A 22,262-nucleotide genomic window follows, 5' to 3' on the forward strand; every position below is an offset into this window, starting at 1 on the left:
TAGTAACTTATTACCAGTCACTTCTTACGTTGATATTATTCGTTGAATTGTAGACAGGCGGATACGTCAAGTCTAACCGGAACCTAAACTGCGGTAGCCACGTCCTTAGCCCACCAGTTACCATAGCAACAGGAAAACAATTTCCATTGGTTAACATTCCAGACCAACGAGAAGATAGAATTTTTTTTTCTAATAGAATCTGAACCAATTACGAAGAAGCAGAAAGAGAACGTAACAGCATTTGTTGGGCGGAGTTCATACGGTGCATCAGCCAATTAGCAAAGAAGCTGCTAACCACAATGGAATAGCTGCAACTTCCGCCTGTAATTTAGAAGCGACGTGCATTTTTCTGTCAGAGTCAGGCGACGTAGACCAATAGGAGTGCACTGCGCGAACGGTTCCGGTCCCTCATTGACGTTATCCAATCAAAAATCAGGTGGGGCGGAGCATATTTTGCTGATTGACAGCTGTGGTAGCCAATCCGTGTTCTCTTCCACGTCGGCAAGACAGAAGAAGATGGACGCGGTGCTGCTGGTGAGTGAGGGCGCTGAGGCTGCCTGGGGAGGTGGTTGGTTTGTTATAAGTGTGAAACCAGTGGAGGCGACGTAAGAATCTGGCATGTGTGGCTGCTGGGTTATGTGGAGTGTGTGACTGTATGACAGAGGCCGTGCCCACACCATTACCAGCTGGCATATGTCTTACAGGTGAACATTAGGTTATGACTCAACAGGTAGAAACTAGTGATCGCAACCCCGCAACTGTGGATCATAACAAACTGTATATTACATGTGAGCTGTAATGTGTAAGTTGCTCGGTCCCTTTTATGTCAGGGTGCCCATGTGTTGGCGCAGTAAAGCTGGCAGCAGAGACAGATCTAGCCCCGATCAGAAGGACACCCTGATAAGTGTTCTGTAGAGGAATAGTTCTTCCTAAAAGGAATTTTCCACTTGAAAAGCTTAAAACCTATAAACTGTCACTGAAGATATGAGAGGTTGTACGGCCAGGTAGTCAATAATAACACATAAATATATATATATATATCACTGATCTCGGCACCACTAGCTGCTGCAGTTTTCTGGAATAGTAGCGATGCAGCAGAGCTCAGCATGCTAACGGTTTTGACATTTCAGCCGTTCGTTCTGCATCGATCACAAGGTAGATCAGTTTAAAGAGGCTCTGTCAGCACATTATAAGTGGCCTATCTTGTACATAATGTAATCGGCGCTGTAATGTAGATAACAGCAGTGTTTTTTATTTAGAAAAACGATCATTTTTGGAGTTATGACCTATGTTAGCTTTATGCTAATCAGTTTCTCAATGGACAACTGGGCGTGTTTTACTATATGACCAACTGGGCGTTGTACAGAGGAGTGTATGTCGCTGACCAATCAGTGACCAATCAGCGTCATACACTTCTCTCCATTCATGTACTCCGCACATAGTGATCCTGCATTGTTCACTATGTGCAGTCACATACTCACACATTAACGTTACTGCAGTGTCTTTACAGTAAATAGACATCGCATCCAACCAGGACGGGATGTCTATTCACAAATCTGACACTTTGGTAATGTTTGTGTGTGACTTACAGCAAGGCAAGCGTAATCTCGCGAGATCTCGCTGTAAATGACAGCACAGCGTGATCTTGATGTGCTGTGTCAGTAAGTCCCACACAAACGTTACTGAAGTGTCAGGATTGTGAATAGACATCTCGTCCTGGTTGGACGAGATGTCTATTTACTGTCAAGACACTGCAGTAATGTTATAGTGTGTATGTGGCTGCACATAGTGAACAACGCAGGATCACTATGCACTGAATGAATGGAGAGAAGTGTGTGACGCTGATTGGTCAGCGTCATACACTCCGCTCCACAACGCCCACTTGGTCATATAGTAAAACACGCCAAGTTGTCTATTGAGAAACTCATTAGCATAAAACTAATATAGGTCATAACTTGGTGAAAAATTTATAGTTTTTCTAAATAAAAAACACTGCTGTAATCTACATTACAGCGCCGATCAGATTATGTACAAGACAGGCCACTTATGTGGTGACAGAGCCTCTTTAAATGGATGCTGGGTTAAGGCTACTTTTTCTCTGCAAACTTTGGATGCACCAGCAACTTTCCCTGGCATTAGTCTGAGCCCTGGCATCTAGCTCCTCACATCTTTGATGTTGGGGTGGGTGTCCTGTTGGAAAAACTCTTAAAACATTCTTAAAGGGACACTAACTTTTCAAACCGCTTATTCTAATCTAGTGGTACTTTTATGGCAGTCTCCTGAAAGGCGTTTTCCACGTTCTGACAAGTGAACCACTGAATAGGTTATCGGCACATGATCTGTGGGGTCCGACACCCAGACCCCGCACCAATCAGCTTGTCCGGTGCCTCCGTGCACCGGGAGTACATTCCGGAAGCAGTTGGCTCCTATTTAAGTGAATAGGAGCAGTTCTGCGGCGTGGCCGCTAAGCTACGTACGGAGCCAACTGCTTCCGGCTCCGTACATAGCATTGTGTTCCATAACATCCGATGCTCGCAGGCCACCGGTGCGGCTGATCGGTGTGGGGTTCGGTTGTCAGACCCTCACCGATCGTACACCAGTGACCTATCTGGTGGATAGGTTGTCAGTTGTCGGAATGTGGGAAACCCCTTTAATCCTGTTTTGTGACTGATTATTGTTTTGTTTTTCATGGCACAAAGTATATAATGCTGTATTTGACCACACATGCACGTCCATATAGCAATGTGTATGAATGTGTTGTGTGAATATAAATCCATGTATGTGGCGCAACCTTACTGGCCTGTATACAAGACTGTTTGTAGCCACACCGCACAAAACCTTGTTAGAGTTCTTGTATCTTAAGGGAACACCCTGGGCTAAACGTATACTGTTTTAGTGCAGGTGCACACGACCGAGTTCGGTCCGTGAAAAAACCACCTCCTGCTATGAGGTCGGGGCCTGTAACGATTTCACGATTCTGGGCAAATCCAGAATTGTGGCGAATTAATCATAGCTCTAGTCATAGTGGACAACATTGCGTTAATGTGTGAGGCACATGATGGGGTTAATTACTATTCATGTGAGACAGAGGGTGAAGATTCATACCATGTGCCTCACATTAATAAGTGAAAGAAAGCCGTTTTTTATTTTTTTACCGCATACACCATAAATGTGAATATTTTATTTATAGAGACTTATTTTAATGTTTATAGCAAAAAATGTGTGTGTGTGTTTTTTTACAGTTTTATTTTATTTAACATTTATTGTTTTTTACCTTTCTATTTTTAAACGTTAATGTACTGACCTAAATCTATGTGGTCAGACAGTCCTGGGGTTCTTCAATGGACCCTGGGCTGTCTGCCCATATATGGTATGTCCCACGATCGCATCACAGGGAATCCCTGTGATGCGATCAAAGGGGTATCCCCATTCTCTTTTTCCCCTTGAATGCTGCAGTTTCGGTTTTGATCGCGACATTCAAGGGAATAGCGGCGGCGATCAGAGGTTTCTCTGATCTCCGCCGTTAGATCGGGGCTTCTCTGCTGTGTAATACAGCCATTGCCCCACTCCTGATCACGCACACTTGTTGAGCCCGCGCGGTCAACATGATGTGATGCGGCTGGCGCTGCACTAATGAGCGGTGGCGCCGGCACTGGAGACAGAACTTGGGGGTGTCTTGCAGTGCACCCGCCATGTTCTCGGTCTTCAGGGCCGGCGCCACCGCTCATTAGTGCAGCCGACCGCATCACGTCTTGCTAGTGACCAAATTCATGTGTTACAATATTAAGCTGTGTCGGACGCACTGCTTCGTATCGAAATATATGAATTAACGGTATTGAACCGTTTGAGGGTGCACGGCATCTAAATAGTATTGATATTTCGATGTATCGCCCTACCCTAGTAAACTGTGAACAATAAAGGAATATACGCCACCCATTTCTGACTATTATAATTTGTGTCTTGACTGACTATAGAATATCACTCGCAAAAAAACGTACACTCTCCCGTATCCCCAGTCTGATGCGCTGTTTGTTTTCCATCGTCTACTTAAAGAGGCTCTGTCGCTAGTTTAGTAACGCCCCATCTTCCAGCTAATCTAATAGGCGCTGTCACACTGATAATGCTAGTGAAAATTGCGTCCCAAAACATTTATTATTTTAAAAGTTATGAGCTTTATTTCTAAATATGTAAATGAGCCTTTATTAGACAAGTGGCTGTCAACAGTAGAGATTCTCCTGAGGTGGAGCCGTCTCACAGCCTCCGACGCTGTCCAATCAGCATGAAGCTGCTTCACACAGTGTGAGAGAGTGAGACTGGAGGGAAGGGGGATCACTTCAGATAGCCATATCTCTGGCTGTGGACCACCTAGAACAGCGGCTCTGGTGGCATCTAATCTTTCATGTGTCACCAGGATCGCAGTTCTAGCTGTGACACAACCGGAGATATCGCCAGTTGAATACACAGTTGGGAATAGAAGCTGTATACTATATGATCACTCTGTGTTGCTGGGCAGGGAAGGTGGCGAAGCTGTATGCTGATTGGACAGCGTCATACAGAAAACATTACACAGAGGGAAAAGAAAGAGTCCCCTCCTATTTGGCTATTAGAACCACATTAGCATATTTAGAAAAATGCTCATAACTTTGCAAATAATAAACGTTTTTGTTTAAAAAAAAAATCACAGTAGTAGTAGTAGTAGTAGCGTGTGCCCCTCCACCATGGTTTTGACGTTTTAGGGTCCCCTCTGTGTTGTCTCAAAATGGCCACAACGCTTCTCAGACTGAGTCTAAGACACTCCCTCTCTTCATGTATAGGAAAGAACTGCTCACGTAAGCAGCTCTGGCCAATCCGAGAACAATGGGAGTCGAAGAAGCACTGCAGCAATTTTGGGACAGCACAGAGGGGACCCTAAAAAGGCGGATCCACGGCAGAGGGGCACAGCTGGAGGGTACCAGGTAATATTACTCCATATACACAATCCTTTTCAATTTATTGTCTCGGGACCTGAGGGTCGCTTTAAACGTAGGCCAAGCACATTCTGTAATAATTTGGAGCATCTTTCTAGACTTTTTTTTTTTTTTTGTCTTATATCGACTCTTGGTTGGCTTCTTTTTCGTTTTGGCGCACTTTTGCACATTTTAAGCCGCAACCCTTTTCACAGACACTTTTAAAAGCGTCTATTGAGGCGCAAACATCTGATCTTGATTTAGTCTAAAATTAAATACGCCAAAATTTTAAGCATTTTTTTTCGACACATTCTAGAGGCAGACATGGTAGTTAATCTTCCCCATTGTCATCAGCAGTATTATGGCTGCTGCAAACAGAAGTAATCAGTATAGAGAAGGGATGCAGGAGGTAAATAACATTTCCTTTAGGTGCTGCTTGCATCTGTTCAAAAATTATAGACTGCTGTTTATGGACGGCTGTAATCTGCATATGTATCATAAACCCAAAACCTTCGTAAAACTGGTTGTGGCCGGTTGATGGGAATCGTATGGCTGGGGTCCACTTTAAATCTTAGTATGCAGTAGTTACCGGTTATGTCGTTAGATATGCCATGCTAACTCTCCGTTCACATCTGCTTTGGAGGCTCCATTAGAAGTCTCCGTCACAGTTTCGGTCAAATTACAGACACACGTGGCCGAAACCCCCTTAAAGGTTTTGTCCAGGAAATTATTTTTTTTCTAAAAAGTGTCCCCCTGCCCTACTTTTCCTTCCCTAAAGCCCCCTACTAACCTAACCAGTTTCTGTTTTGATCTCAATCGTCACTGCTGTCAAACTCTTTCTGTTTGTTTACATCCCTTGCTTCTGTTCCTGTCTGTTTCCGGTCTTGTAACCCACCATACCCATGATCCCTTGCTGCATCTGAGGAGACCGCTTACATCCCCCCTTCCTTCCTCCACAGCATCTCAGCTATTTGCATACTGCCACGCCCCTCTATGTTCACAGGTCATTCCCTGCTCTAATTACAGTCACCCAGCTCCCTGCACTGTCACACACACACACAGTAATTATAACACACGGATGATGGGGGTTATAGTCAGGGATGATAGGGTTATATACAGGCATGATGGGGGTTATACACAGGGATGATGGCCCCATCATCCCTGTATTTATATAACCCAGCGTAGGCGATGAGAGAAGAGGAGGCGGTGTGTACGAGGAGCGACGCGGCGGCCAGGCAGTGAGGGAACTCCAGAGATATCCTCTGTAGATACTGCCACACACCCACTCGTAGATAATGCCACCATGCCCTCTGTAGATAATGCAAAACCCCCTCTAGATAATGCCACAGTGCCCTCTGTAGATAATGCCACACACACCCCTTGTTGATAGTGTCACACACACACACCCCAGTAGATGGCTCCATTGGGGCTCCCTCTAGGAGTGGAATACCCAGCCAGAGAGTTGCCGACACTTTAGCCAGGTATTACTCTGCTGGAGTAGCCCCTGATGTCACTATCCATAGACCGTGAAGTCAGGGGATCCTCCTGGACCGGAATGTGATGTCAGGGGCAATCCCAGAGCCGGTGTCCCAGAGTAGAGAGCTAGTATAGGTTCTGCTCCGGAACACTGGGGAAGCCCCTGATATCACTGTCCATATATGGACAGTGATGTCAGGGGAAACCCCAGAGCCGGAGTCTTGGAGCAGAGCCGCTTTTAGCACTCTGCCTGGGATTCCAGCTCTGCTCCTGACATCCCTGTCCACATATGGACAGTAATGTCAGGAGCAACCCCAGAGCTGGAGTCCCGGGCAGAGCGCTAGTAGCGCTCTGCTATGGGACTCCGGCTCTGGGGAAGCCCCTGACATCACTGTCCATATATGGACAGTGATGTCAGGGGATTCCAGTGTCCCGGAGCAGAGCCTGTACTAGCGCCCTGCCTGGGACTCCCACTCTGGCTTAAGCCTCTGACATCACTGCCTTCCTATCTCGTCATCCACGCCCCTCCTTCTCTTTCTGAGTTCCCTCACTGTCTGGCCGCCGTGTCTCTCCTCGTACACACCCCTCCTCTTCTCTCATCGTCCACCCTGCGGCCAGGCAGTGAGGGAACTCAGAGAGAAGAAGAAGAAAGAGGGAGGTGTGAACGACTACATAGGAGGAGGGGGCGTCTACTTTGAGACGACGCTTCGTGTCTTTGCTCAGCCAGCACTTCCGGCTGAAAAGAGGCACGGCGTGTCATCAACTACAGGCAGTGGGACCAGGGGCTGAGTTCTGAAGAGTTCATGAAACATCCGCCCAGCCAACTGCCTGTAAACGTAGTTGATGACACGCCGTGAATCTTTTCAGCCGGAAGTTCTGGCTGAGTAAAGACACGGGACGTCACAGGAAATTACACGTTTACTCTGGATGTGGTCACGTGACCGCTAATTAGAAGTAAGTAGCTGTTCCAGAAATAAAAAAGACATTAAATTATAAAGTTAATTGTACATGTCACCTTAGGTTAAAATATAAATAAAATGCATTCCTGGCCAACCCCTTAAAGTCATTGGGTTCTATCGGGTGCCAATGGTGTCAGTCATGCAATGAATGCAGGGCTGACTGTATTTTCGTTGTTCTGTTCCTATGACGGAGCAGAGAAATGGAGGTTGGGGTTCAATGTAATTTCAGGTAGAAGATAATAATAATAATTTTGTTTTTATGCACAAGAAAAGTACAAAAGAAAAAAAACATGCATCAAAAACTGCACCAAATCTGCACTATGTAAACTTAGCGTTAATATGCTGGAAACCATCAGCAACTATTGGATGTTGCTTTAGTATTCAGAGTAGTTTCCCGATGATGGCTTTGCCTGGATGATCTCTGTTGAGTTGTGGGTTAAAGGAGATTGAGCAGGAGAAAAGCCGGGCTATGAAGGTCTTCATTATAGGTATGGAACGGTGTGATGTGATGTCCCAGGCACAATTCTAGTAATGTCACAGCCTGTCCAGTGTTTAATAGCCGGGTCAGTATTTATCAGCCATTGAGGTAATTGCGGCACTAGTAAATAATGCGCACATTAGAATTAATTACTTACTTTCCACCGTCGCATCCAAATCACTCATCTTCCATCTCAAGAGTGAGATTAATCATGTGCTCCAGCGCTTTCGAGCTGTTCTCTCCCGCTAGCAATAGAGTTGTGAAATGATTAAAAGGACGTTATAAATATTCTCGGTTTATTAGTAATGGGATGTTTTTTGATTAACACAAAAGCCTCCGGATAATGAATGGAGTTTATAAGGGGCTTGGCCTGGAAAATCTTTAGCTGTCCTGGAAGCAGGAGTTTCTTTATAGGAAATATCTACAAGTAAAAGGCAACTAAGCACTGGCAGTAAAAAACAAAACAAAAAAACAACACACCAAAAAAACACCAATACATACGTCTGTCAGTTGTGTTTTTTTTTAAAAGTAATACCTGTTTCTGGGACAGCTGGGTAAACACCGATATGACGGCCATTGTTATACCTACAAGAATCATTAGACCTTTTTCCCATTTCTCCCGAATGGCAGACACACATAGTTATACAGGGACACATCCTCTGCTTCTATATAACTAGGCACATTTCCCATGCATGTAACAGCCGTCATATTATCACCCAGCATGTTTGGAAACCAATAAGAAATGATCAAATCCAATTTCTAATTTGTGAAAATTGGCCGTTGTGTAACAAGAAAGTTTTTGCAACAAAACTTCCTTAACATCCCCCAAACTAAAAACGTGATGCACTTGTAATATACAGACCCTATCAATTCTGTTCCTGGCAAAATGATGTCGTCTATAATGATGTCACATGACCACAACGCCGATTTATCTGCAAACCATGGGGGTGTTTTAGCCATAATGATGGGTATGTGTATTATAAAGATTGTTTTTCTATTTTTCGGGAGATTCAGTGGCGTTTCTTGTCGATTGTATGGGCAGATTTATTGTAGGAAATTGTAGTTTTTCCCATTATAAGTGATAGCGTTCGTAGTGATGGGAATTTCTGGATTAGGTTTTAGTATTTGCCAGAAAGACAGCAGAAAGTTGAACAGCTCGTTGACATTACACTAATATCTAGATGTCGGTTTCTGTCGCATATTGTTTATTGACTCATTTTATTCAGTTCAGTGCCCAGAACAGCTCTACAACACCTGTTCTGTATTCATAGTTTACGGCATGACTTATGAATATTACACCGGTAAGAAGTATGGAACATGTAGGAGAAATATATATTTTTTTAATTATTATTTTTTTTTTTATATAACATAACTGCATTTTCTACATGGCAGGTTTCCTATATGTGTAATGACCATATATAAAGAGTTGGGCCTCATGCACACACTCAGAATCTATAGAGCAGTAAAATGGTACCTAAAGAAGTCAATGAGGTCCATACAGAACATGGAGGAATAAGTCATGGCATTCTCCATTGGGTTACTTCTAGGGGAGAGTATCTCCATAATACGGCGCTGTAGGGTGGTACATGGAGTGCCTTCGGCTCCCTAGTACGGAGTCCTAGGAACTCGTGCTGCTGTGCGGGCTCCGTGCCCTGTCAAGTGCATAAAATCTGTGGAAACAAACCACTCTACTGAATAAATAAGCCCGTGATAATGGTGAGCGAACAAGGGAACCCTGATCTACAAATGTAAGGACAATCCGCGTTTGAGGTGAAGTTCTGTTATACACTCCGGCTGTGAGTATGTGGAAGTCAGTGCATCACAGAACTTTGTCTCGAGGGCTCCGGTGCATCTGCAGAACGGACAACCATGGAGAAGGTCAAGGTGCGGAGGGGGCCGACTGACTATAATTTCTTCTCTGCGGCTCTACTCCCTCAGCCTTCTCTTCCATATCCCTCTTGTTATCCATGTCAGAAATCACATCCCGCATCGACCTTTTATAGAGAATCTGTGTGGACGCAAACCAATTATTTTATTAGTTTATGAAAATATCCCAAAAATTCTATCTATTTCCATTTCTCACGCCCATTGGAAAGATGATCCGTCCTATTCGTCAAGGCTCTTCTGTATGAGGATTGCAGGGGAGGGAAGTGGGGTGTGGATGCCGATTGATGGTGATTTCTATATATTTTTTTTTCCTGGCAGGACCCTTCACTGTACACAGTGAAAGCTGTTCTCATATTAGACAATGATGGCGAAAGGCTGTTTGCTAAGGTAAATACTGATCATCCGTTTTTCAAGCTTAACTGTGCCAAAATGACTTCACTCTTAGGCCCCATGCACACGACCGTAAAAAACCTCCGTTTTTGCGGACCGCAATTGCGGTCCGCAAAAACTGAGCCATTCACTTTCATTGAACACTGACACCTTTCCGTAGCACTACTGAAGGGTGTCCGTGCCGTGGAAATGTTCCGGGAATTATGGAACATGTCCGTTCTTTCGCATTTTGCGGGTCGTGCTCCCATACTTTGTATGGGAGCACGGCCCGAAAATGCGGCTGTCAGTCAGCGGCCGGCCGTGCCCGCAATCGCGGGCCGTGATTGCGGGCACGGTCGTGTGCATGGGGCCTAACTTGTGACCAAAAAAGTTGAATAGTTCAGTGTCGGGGCTTTCAGTAGTTCCTCTGCTCTAAAGGTTTTATGTTTGTTGCATAAAATGGCTATGTAGACCACTCCAAACCTCTAAATAAAGAGAACCAAATTCTAATGTACTTACTGTTACAATTCTCTTCTGGCCCCCGTCAGGCCTGTGTATACACTTGCTCTTCGTTGCATTGCATCCATGGCTGTGTCGTCCAGTCAGTGCTGTGGGTCTGGACTTGTCTACCTGCGTCCATGTTTTTTTATATGCTCTAATGCATAAAGAACGATGCAACTTTGCATATAGTCCTGATTGAATTTTTTTTTACCATGGTGTCTACAGCTCCTGTGCAGTCCTACGTGCACCAGGGTTACAGACTACAAACCAACACTGGTCACATACTGCAGTCCTACTACTTTAAATCTGTCCAATACTTCTTACTAACCTATATTTGGTAGATTTACTATGAACCCAATATCATTGAACATAGAGCACACACAGGCCTGACCGGAATGTATTATTTTTTTATACAGCTTTGTGCTATTTGGGGGATCCATGTTTAACCCCTTCCCGCCCAGCTCAGTACTATTACGTTGGGCTGAGCTCATCGTTGGCGCTCAGCTCCGTAATATTACTGACCTGAGTAAACACCGCTCCATTTTTCCCCAGCGCGTGTTTGAGCTGTGATACCAGCAGGCTATCACAGCTCAGTGTGCAGGTAACCCCTTAAAAGCCGCGTTCAATAGCGATTGCGTTTTTTTAGGGGTTAAAACACCATCAACGTCCCGTGACATGATCGCGGTCGCCGATTGTTGCTATAGCAACCGGAGACCGAACAATGGCCTCTGGCTATGCAACCTACGAGAGCCTAGTGGGTCCTGACAAAGTCCTGCAAATGTGACATGCCAAACAGTGCTCCTGCCCTTTGTCCAACCAGCAGTTTATGACCACATATGGGGTATTGCCATAATCTGGAGAAATTGCTTTTTAAAATGTTGGGGTGCTTTTTCTCTTATTCCATGTAAAAATTCAACATTTGTACCTTTTTATCAGAAAAATTTGATTAATTCCACAAAATGCAGTAATAAACCTGTGGGGTCTAAATGCTCACTATAGTCCTCAATAAATTCATTGAGGGGTGTAGTTTGCCAAATAGTGCCACTTTTGGGGTGTTTCCACTGTTTTGGCACTACAAGATCTCTTAAAACCTGACATGGTGCTTAAAATATAATCTAATAAAAAGGAGACCCCAAAATCCTCTAGGTGCTCCTTTGCTTCTGTATCCGGTGCTTCAGTCCATTATCACACTAGGGCCACATGTGGGATATTTCTACTGCAGAATCTGGGCAATAAGTATTGAGTTGCGTTTCTCAGGTAAACCCTTCCGTTTTACAGAAAATAATTGAATAAAAAGGATTTTCTGACAAAAGAAATTTGTAAATTACACCTCCTACTTTGCTTTAAATTCCTGTGATAACGCCTAAAGGGTTAAGAAACTTTCTAAATGCTGTTTTGAATACTTTGAGGGGTCAAGTTTCTAAAATGGGGTGTTTTATGGAGGTTTCTAATATATAGGCCCCTCAAAGCCACTTCAGAACTGAACTGGAGCCTAAAAACAAAAAAAAAAAAAGGCTTTTGAAATTTTATTCAAAATATGACAAATTGCTGCTTATGTTCTAAGCCTTGTAACGTCCTAGAAAAATAAAAGCATGTTCAAAAAATACCAACATAAAGTAGACCTATGGGAAATGTTAATTAGTAACAATTTTGGGTGCTATTACTATCTGTCTTACAAGCAGATACGTTTACATTTAGAAAAATGCTAATTTTTCCACATTTTCTCAACATTTTGGTGTTTTTCATAATTAAACACTGAATATATTGACCAAATTTTACCACTAACATAAAGTTCAATGTGTCACGAGAAAACATTCTCAGAATTGCTTGGATAGGTATAAGCATTCTAGAGTTATTGCCACACAAAGTAACGCGTCAGATTTGAAAAATGGTCTCTGAGCCTTGAGGCCCAAACTAGGCTGCGTCATTAAGGGGTTAAACGTCGGCCCTGGGTTACATGCTATTTCTGTGTGCTTCGATGAGTCTGGTCAAATAGTTGGTTGTATGTCTTCTGCAGAGAACACCATGAAATCATAGTAAAATAGAAAACTCAAAATTCATAGGGCTGATAATGGGTACTATACTTCACCAACTGCAAAGGTTTTTTGGAGGAACTTTCTCTCAGGCTCCAGATACATAAGATGTACTTATATTTTTTTCCTTTGTTGGGAACTTCAAGCTCTTTTAAGGCAGTTCAGGGCACATTGGTTGAGAATAAAGTTTTTACATCTCATTTGTAATGAAAATGTACATCTTTTATTTAGCCCTTTTGTATACATCATGGCTTATTTACAGTAGTATCAATATGAGAGACTAGACATGGATTGCACATCCACTCGTAATACATTGATCTATAGCTGCTAGGCAAAAATGTATAAACATGAACGAGGTTCTTTGTTAAAGAGAACCTTTCACCTCCCCATACATGTGCAGCATGTAATGGGGAGGGCTGCACAAACCCTGGGGCACTTTACTTTTTTTTTTTTTCTACCTCGCTCCGTTATTTAGATAACGGTTCCGCTATATTTGGCGCCCGATATTTAAATAACCCCCTGAACAGTCAACGGGGCGTGTTACTATGGCTGTGACACTGTCCAATCAGATATGGACAGTGTTACAGCAAGAGCGAGGAATGAGTGTGTGTGCAGGCGCACGCGCCCTCTTCAGCTTTCAAGATTAGTCTTCTGCCAAACTGGCATGGGGGCGTGTCACTGCTGTATGGAGGAGAGCGCGCTCATCTCTTCAGCTCTTGTGAGAGATCAGTCTTGTATTGTCTGCCAAACTGGCAAGGGGGCGTGTCTCTGCTACGGGCAATGCAAGTGCTCCCCAGCTTACACTGTCTGTAGCAGTGACACGCCCCCTTGCCAGTTCGGCAGAAGAGTAATCTTGAAAGCTGAAGAGTGAGAGTGAGCACAGACTCTCATTTCTCGCTCTTGCTGTAACACTGTCCATATCTGATTGGACAGTGTCACAGCCATAGTAACATGCTCCGTTGACGGTTCCGGGGGTTATTTAAATATCGGGCGCCAAATATAACGGCACAGATATCTAAGTAACGAAGGAGGCTAGGAAAAAATGTAAAGTGCCCCAGGGTTTGTGCAGCCCTCCCCATTACATGCTGCACATGTATGGGGAGGTGAAAGGTTCTCTTTAACATTTTGATCAAATTGTAGAAGCCCACTTGCCACTTCACGGTGACCTCTCAAAAAGTGAGGCCCTACTCTATTGGTTGCAGCACCGTATGGCGGTCGCTGCCACTTCAACACCACTTCTGCAGAGGGAGCAGTCCAGTATTATTTACAGTAGGGTTCTAAACACAAGCCCCTTTGTATACTGTAATGACGTGATCGCAGCAACATCTTGTCCTGTTAACTCCACAGTACTATGATGAGACGTATCCCTCGGTGAAGGAGCAGAAGGCTTTTGAGAAGAACATCTTCAATAAAACACATCGGACAGACAGTAAGTGTGGCACCATGCGGACCTAGCGTACCGTTCCTGAATATGTAAAGAAGCTTTACCTTCAGCTTAACGTTTAAACAATCTAAATCCACCGGAGTTTAACCTGTAAGGAGAAGTGTCCTCAGACTCCGAACATCTTTCACTTTGGTTTGTACTTTTTATGCCTGATATCTGGCTGTAGTAGTAATCTTCGAGATCTTGACACCAAGTACTTACTAATGCTTTTATGTTAGCTCCTGCCTTCATCCCGCAGGTGTTACACTCTACTGAATGTCTTGCTTACAGGTTCCAGACATGGTCTCAATAACTTTAGTATTTGATGCCGTGCCGCGGAGTATGGCAGTATCTGACACATTTTTAAAGCTTCAAGGTGATTCAAGCCTAGTTTGTTCTAGATTGAGATGAGTTTTCGTAGTTGTGATTCTGCTGGTGTACGTGTATGAGAGTTAGTTCTGCCTTTGACTCTGAACGCTCATCATTTGCTGCTTTTTTTGATGCTTCAACAATCGGTAGTACATCGTGGATGTCTCTGGTTCCTCACTGCTGTTTTACTACTTGTATTCCCCATAAAAGAGCAATACTAGAGCATCTTAGACCTCTCCATTGCTCTGTTCCTCTCTTATTCTTCTTGTGTAGGGGCACATACTATTGACAAACCGGTGGTAATGCCCAGTTGTCAATTTATTTGACATTTTACAATTCCAGGAGGAATAAAAAAGGAACGGTACAATGAAGATTTATAGATGGAAGATGCTTCCGAATTGTTCCTTTAGGGCAGGGGTGCACAACCTATTGTCCAGGGGCCACGTTGTCAGATTATACTATGATATTTAAGCTTCAATAAATATTTTAGTCTGTGAATGTTGGGTGCATTTCATTATTCTCTTGCATGTAAAAAGACAACCAGGTCTGTAATGTTCCTATTGACCAGATTCTTCTTCCTATATTTGATATTGCGTTTATCTTTGTGCAGGTGAGATTGCTCTCCTGGAGGGCCTGACTGTGGTATATAAGAGCAGCATCGACTTGTACTTCTATGTCATTGGAAGTTCCCATGAAAATGAGGTATGTTTCACAGCTTGTTCTGCTAATACATTTTAGAATCATTTGTTAGATAAGATTGCCCCAGCCTGTGCTCGGCGTGATTATATTACTGTGTACGTTACCTAATATTAATAAACTGCATTCGACAGCATGTTAATAGGGTGATCTAATCTAATGGCGATCATTAAGCCTGACTACCTAACAGAAGTGAACTCGCAAAGACGTTCGTCCCATAAACTTTAAAGTGTCTACGTTGTGTCATTCTTACATGAAGACAAATGAATGGTAAAAGGCAAAGTCTCCTGTTATATCTTGGTAGTCTAAGCGTTAAAAAAAAAAAACCCCAACGCTTTGACTTCTATAACGGCTGTCTGTATTCCCCGTCTTGCAAGTATTCACCTGTGTAATAGAGTTCATTTGTACATGCACAGGATGTACTTGCGGTTTAACCCTTTTTGAGGTACACCAATAAAAAGTAATGCTTGCGGATAAACGGCTGACCCCAGCAAAGCCTGACATGCACAACATCACGTAATCACTACTAGACAGAAAGGGTTAAAGAGGTTGTCCAGGTTGGGAGCTGTTTTTTTTATACTACTGACCTATCCACAGGATAGGTCATTAGTATATGACCAGTGAGGGTTTGACACCCAGACCGATCAGCTGTTGCAGCTGCCTCCGGGCGCCGAAGTTATGCTGGGGTCGGTGCAGAAGGCTCCGTACGCTGTATAGCATCAGTGCTGGGTTACTGTAGCTCTGCTCCTATCCACAATAGGGCCTGCTGTGAGTTTCTCACGACAAACACACGACCTTCTTAAAAAAAAAAAAAAAATGTGAATGGTCAAGAAATACGTTTCTGTGAATTTTGCCAAAATGTTCTACAATTCTGTAGGGTAATTTTGCTGAAATTTCTCCAGGCCACAACAATTAAAATAAAATGTGATCAGGTAGAAACCTTACCATCTTGCCACCGTTCCTGTGCCATGGGTGTGCTCTGCTCCCTGCTGCTTTCAGTGTTTGTACCAATGTGTTTACATAGTGGCTCTCCATTATGGCTCCTAGAAGGGGCTACCTGAGCGGGGTATACCCAGCTACAGATGCCCTAATATGGATTAGATTGGCATTCTGTGCTATTTTGTCCGGCAAAATGATGGGCACCATGATGTAAACCCAACGGGACCCAATAAAGTCAATGCGTTCCGTCGGGCGCTGTTATTGGTCATCATGTGACTGATCTGGCGGCTCAGATTTTTCATTCTGCTCTCATGTCGGAACAGAACAACGGAAAGCCATAACGCTGATCTGGATCGAGCCTAGCAATGTGGTGTTTGGCTCACCCTTTAAAAAAAAAAAAAAAAAAAAAACCAACATGTTTTTCTATTCTCTAAATTTAGTTTTTTCTTTTTCACCCCCTACAGCTCATGTTGATGGCTGTCCTAAATTGCCTCTTTGACTCATTAAGTCAGATGTTGAGGTAAGTAAGGGGTGGCTGCTCTTACCTAAACTATCTGTAAACCTCCTCTGTCATTTTGGAAAAATCGCCCGAGACCTGCAACGTACTATGGGGACGCCGGGGCGGGAAGGGGTTAAAACTGTCAATTTCACTAGTAATTTTGCAGCCTGAGGAGCAATGTGACTAATGCCAAACATTCCTAATTCTGCAGAAAAAATGTTGAGAAGAGAACTCTGCTGGAGAATATGGAAGGGTTGTTCCTGGCGGTTGATGAGATTATAGATGGCGGGTAAGAGTTGAATTGGCTTTCTGGTCTACACCAACATCTGTTCCCGCTCTTTATGTGGTGGGAGTGTGCCATCTACGCCATTCCTCCATGTCACCTCTATCTATTTCTCAGGTTGTAAAGTCTGTGCAGCATTAAACGCTACAGTTCTCTTTCCATCTTGTAAACGGACTGGCGGCGCAGCGGTTAAACATTTAGCATGAACATTAAGGCAATTCACATTCACAAATGAAGACCGTAAAATCCTCCTGTGATTGTAAATAGAAGTGCTAATCTGGAAGCCGTACATTTCCCGTCTGTGCTTGTTTTTGTTTGAATTGTGATAGCACAGCAGTTACCACCATAGAGACTCTGTGAGGAGAACGGCGCCTAACAATGTCATTACCGTGTAAGAGCCGCTATGTGTCTGTGTAATGACATCATTAGGAATGCTTCCATCACAGGCTTCTGCAGATTGCTCCGGCTGTAAAGACGTGTAGCAATTGCCTTTTCGTTAACGCTCTAATAACTGAACTTCTTCACCTGCCACTAGTACAGTAGACTCTGTATGTTTGACTTCCGCATTTATTTCATCTCGTCCTGTGCCCTTTTTGCAGTGTCATTTTGGAAAGCGACCCCCAGCAAGTGGTCCATCGTGTTGCCTTGAGGGTATGTAGAATAAAATCGTAAAGTAATACTTATGAAACAAAGCGTCTTACACATGATCACCAAAGTTTGTAGTTGACCGAATGCATTTGAGCAATGATAAGCTGCTTGAAATGTAGCCCCGCGCTTTACGATAATCCTCTATGTACAGATACAGCGCGGTTAGACAAAGCCAAGGTGCCAAGAAATCTGATTCCGGCTAATACATTTCTTGATTATTTTCTGTTGAAATCCATTGATGATTTTCACTGCTGATCACAAAAATCAAACTGGCTCCTAAGCTGTATTGTGATTGGTGCATCCCTGGAGTATACTGACGTTAGTGGGTTGGAAAAAGAACATCCAAGTCCATAAAGCTCAACCTTTTATACTTAAACCCAAGGTGATCCAGAGGGAGGCAAAAACCACATTCAAATGATTTTTGACAAAAAATTTTTTTGTGGGGTCTACAAATAAAATAATTTATCACATTGGTTTTGGGACCATTATATATATTGGCGATATATCTTATATATAGATAGATCGATCAGCCTTTTCTTTAGGGGAAATTTTAGATTTTACACCTCAGGGTGAATAGAAAATGGTCACTTCAAATGTGTTCATAGTCTTGGATTGAGACCCTTGATTCCATTAGAATTCCATGTAGGGTTACAGTGAAACGGGAAATTATACTTTTGGCCAGTCCCATGGAGCGCACCAAAGTTTTGCGTACCTAAATTCTGACATTTCAGAGATTTACTGCAGCTGGCGGCATCCATGTAAGTAAAACTTTGAGGAGATGTAGAGCTCCATGGGACTCGCTGAATTTAATTTTATTTTTTTATGCCCAGAGTTTCACGTTAAGCTGAGTGGCCATCAGTGGTTGCATATAATGGTTGTCCCTTTTTAGGCCCAGAACCCGGGTGATTTATTTATACAGAAATCGCACATTTAGACTCCAGTTTAAGAGCAGTTCTGAGTGGAAATGGTTGTTAACATGTGTGGACTACAATACTACTACTGTTTTCTTGTACATTACTGCTTTAGTTTAATCCATAAAAATAACAACCACAGACTCCATTATAGTTGATCACATATAGTTGGGGATTGGCGCTATTGAATGTCACTTATCTGCTGTATTTCCCACTCTAGAGGGCTCTTTAAAGACTTTTGAGGAGTGTGAAACTGCTGGATGTGCTTTAGAGTGCATTTTGATCTTGACAGTGGTGAAGTAGTTAAGTGCCGTGTCGCCATATGTTGTTTCTCTTACCAGCATCTGTCCCTGGGGTCCTCCACACCGCTCCCTGTGAATGCCTGCTGAGAAGGCAGATTTATGGGCTCCATTAGCATGCTGTTCCAGTGTTTGCTGTGCACTCTTAGTAGTCTGTGCCCAGCTACTGGCAGCGCCACCTGCTGAGCTGTAGAATGATGGAAGAGGTTTCAGTACCGCTGTGGTGGAGTAAAGATCGGAAGGGTGGAGGTTAATATAGGGAAAAGCGGCTATTTTATGTCAAAGCATTTAGGTGAGGGACCCAAAGCCCTCACTTGTACAATAAGTAAGAGTTAATATTGAACGTGTGAGATTTTGTTTTCTAGGGTGATGATGTGCCACTCACAGAACAAACCGTCTCACAGGTAGGTTTCCCAGACCGCAGTATGATGCTTTCTAATGTACCACAATAGGTGACCATCTTTATGTGGACTTGGCACTTCGCAGCTTTTGACTGGGAGCTGACAGATTGATCAGAGTGGTGGCATACTTCACTGGATACTTGCCAGCTGATTTATTGGGCATGAAGATCTGACATGATCATTCATAGAAATACCTTAGTAACTTCTAAACAGAACTTTGTGCTATTTAGTAGAAAAGGGCAAAGCTGTCCATTACACCGCATGGGTTTATCTCTTTAGTAGCATAAACTATAGCAAACGAGTTGTTTTTATTATGCCCACTAGTTGGCGGCAGTGCCACATTGACCTATTTCATTATGTATCAATAAAAGATCTCTCCAGGGGGTGTTGAAGATCAAGGAATTGCCCGCTGCCCCCTAGTGGTCATTCTCATACACCCTACTGCTGATATTTATTGGTCTGAATTCTGGGGTAACTTTATTTTAGTTTACGATGGGTTTCTTTTTCACTTTGCTTTCTTTGTCAGACCTTGAATAACCCAAACAAGTTTTTGTGGTCTCTACACCTCGGAGTACTATTTTAAAAAGGGGTTGTCCAGGATTAGAAGAACATGACTGCTTTCTCCCAAAACCACCTGTCCACGGGTTGTGTGAGATATTGCAGCTCGGCCCCATTAAATTCAATAGAGCGTAGCTGCAATACCAGACACATGTACAGTACATTAGGCTCTATTAAAGAGGCTCTGTCACCATATTTTGCAACCCCTATCTCCTATTGCAGCAGATCAGCGCTGCAATGTAGATAAGAGTAACGTGTTTTTTTTTTTTTTTTTTAAAACGAGCATTTTTGGCCAAGTTATGACCATTTTTATATTTATGCAAATGAGGCTTTCTAAAGTACAAGTGGGCGTGTATTGTGTATGTACATCTGGGCGTTTTTACTTCTTTTACTAGCTGGGCGTTGTGAATAGAAGTGTATGATGCTGACGAATCAGCATCAATCACTTCTCTTCACAACGCCCAGCTTCTGGCAGTGCACAGACACACAGCGTGTTCTCGAGAGATCACGCTGTGACGTCACTTCCTGCCCCAGGTCCTGCATCGTGTCGGACGAGCGAGGACACATCGGCACCAGGCGACAGAGGCTACAGTTGATTCTGCAGCAGCATCAGCGTTTGCAGGTAAGTAGCTACATCGACTTACCTGCAAACGCCGATGCTGCTGCAGAATCAACTGTAGCCTCTGGTGCCGATGTGTCCTCGCTCGTCCGACACGATGCAGGACCTGGGGCAGGAAGTGACGTCACAGCATGATCTCTCGAGAACACGCTGTGTGTCTGCACTGCCAGAAGCTGGACGTTGTGAAGAGAAGTGGATGATGCTGATTCGTCAGAACGCCCAGCTAGTAAAAGAAGTAAAAACGCCCCGATGTACGCACATAATACACGCCCACTTGTACTTTAACTTTAAACACGCCCAGTTGTACTTTAGAAAGCCTCATTTGCATAAATATAAAAATGGTCATAACTTGGCCAAAAATGCTCGTTTAAAAAAAAAACAAAAAATAAAAACGTTACTGTAATCTACATTGCAGCGCCGATCTGCTGCAATAGGAGATAGGGGTTGCAAAATATGGTGACAGAGCCTCTTTAACATTGTGTCGTGGCTTAGTGCGTTGACTCCATTGCTGTAATGGGGTCAGTTAGGGTTCCGCTGATTTTAGAGAAGGATTTATATGTTTATATTTTATGCAAATTCATATATCATTAAAAGGGTACACATTCATTTTCAATTATTACAACTTTACTTTTAGTAATATTTCAGGGAAGTTGTAGATATTGCAGTATGGTATAATGCGTGCATTTATTTTCTAATAATCTGCTACCCTACAGTGAAAGAGGGGTCGTTCTGTGAGGATGTGAATGCAGTGCGAATAACCGTGCTTGGAGGCAGTAGAGTCGTGAAGAGCGGGGGGGGGGGGGGGGCATGATGATTCCTGTAAAATAATCCTTTATATATTTCATTGTGCTCCTTCCCACAGGTGCTGCAGTCTGCAAAAGAGCAAATCAAGTGGTCTCTTCTACGATAGCTGTTGATTCAGAACCAAGATATGATCATTCCATCATAATGGGGGGGCTCGCCCTAGTCCCACCTTCGCTCCATTGTTTTTATTGTATAAAAACCTTACGTTTAGGGCCATGGCACTGATGTGTGTCAGACATTTGCAGCAGTAAGCGGTAATGATCCATGACACTGCATATACATTTCTGGGATGTTATGTCTTCTTACTAGAAAAGTCTTCTTTCAAGTTCCTCATACCAAATCTTTTGCCGGTTCGTTGTGTGTGAACAGTTCGACTCCCTTTGCTTCTAGTCTGCTGGCAAGAGTTCTATTACACCATATTACAGCCATGTCCATATTCATTCATATGTAACATCTTCTAAAATATGGCTGACACCTAAATTGTGTTTTACCCTCTTAGACTGAAGTTCATGTCTTCATATGCTTCACACTACGCATGTAGGGCCTAACTGTTTTACTCCAGCTGTTCACAGTCTGAGACTGGCACCAGGGGAAAAGATTACTGATGTTTTATAAGTAAATTGAATACTTGCAAGGTGACCAAGTGGACCAATATAGGAAGGCACAAGCCAGTATTCAAGCTTATTTTCTGCTTCAGTTCTCAATATTGGACTGTTATAGAGAAGCAGCTTTAAAGAGACTCTGCCACCACATTATAAATGCCCTATCTCCTACATAATCTGATTGGCGCTGTAATGTAGATAACAGCAGTGTTTTTTATTTTGAAAAACGATCATTTTTGACAAAATTATGAACAATTTTTGATTTATGCTAATGAGTTTCTTAATAGACAACTGGGCGTCTTTTTACTTTTTACCAACTGGGTGTTGTACAGAGGAGTGTATGACGCTGACCAATAAGTGACCAAACAGCGTCATACACTTCTCATTGTTCCAGCCCATTGTTACAGCGTGATTGTGCAGTGAAAGAAGCTGGGCTGGAACAATGAGTAGTGCAGGACACTGATTGGTCACTGATTGGTCAGCCTCATACACTCCTCTGTACAACGCCCAGTTGGTCAAAAGTAAAAAGACGCCCAGTTGTCTATTAAGAAACTCATTAGCA

The 22,262-nt window shown here is 43.3% G+C and overlaps 1 protein-coding gene across 2 annotated transcripts; it reads left to right on the plus strand.

The window, feature by feature from the left end:
• The first annotated feature begins 443 nt into the window (after window positions 1–443).
• Window positions 444–21,899, plus strand: COPZ1 (coat protein complex I subunit zeta 1). 2 transcript variants are annotated; one of them, XM_075851879.1, is made up of 10 exons: window positions 447–534; window positions 4,815–4,955; window positions 10,065–10,133; window positions 13,997–14,078; window positions 15,052–15,143; window positions 16,541–16,596; window positions 16,787–16,864; window positions 17,458–17,509; window positions 19,082–19,120; window positions 21,157–21,899. In XM_075851879.1, the coding sequence occupies exons 1-10, from the start codon at window positions 517–519 to the stop codon at window positions 21,202–21,204; spliced, it is 675 nt and encodes a 224-aa protein (XP_075707994.1). In that variant the 5' UTR covers window positions 447–516; the 3' UTR covers window positions 21,205–21,899. The 2 variants fall into 2 exon arrangements, with proteins under 2 accessions (XP_075707993.1, XP_075707994.1); XM_075851878.1 differs by lacking the exon at window positions 4,815–4,955 and having other exon boundaries at window positions 444–534; window positions 21,157–21,898.
• Window positions 21,900–22,262: the final 363 nt, after the last annotated feature.

This window comes from Rhinoderma darwinii, chromosome 2 (assembly GCF_050947455.1).
Source record: "Rhinoderma darwinii isolate aRhiDar2 chromosome 2, aRhiDar2.hap1, whole genome shotgun sequence".
Taxonomy (NCBI): Eukaryota; Metazoa; Chordata; class Amphibia; order Anura; family Rhinodermatidae; genus Rhinoderma; species Rhinoderma darwinii.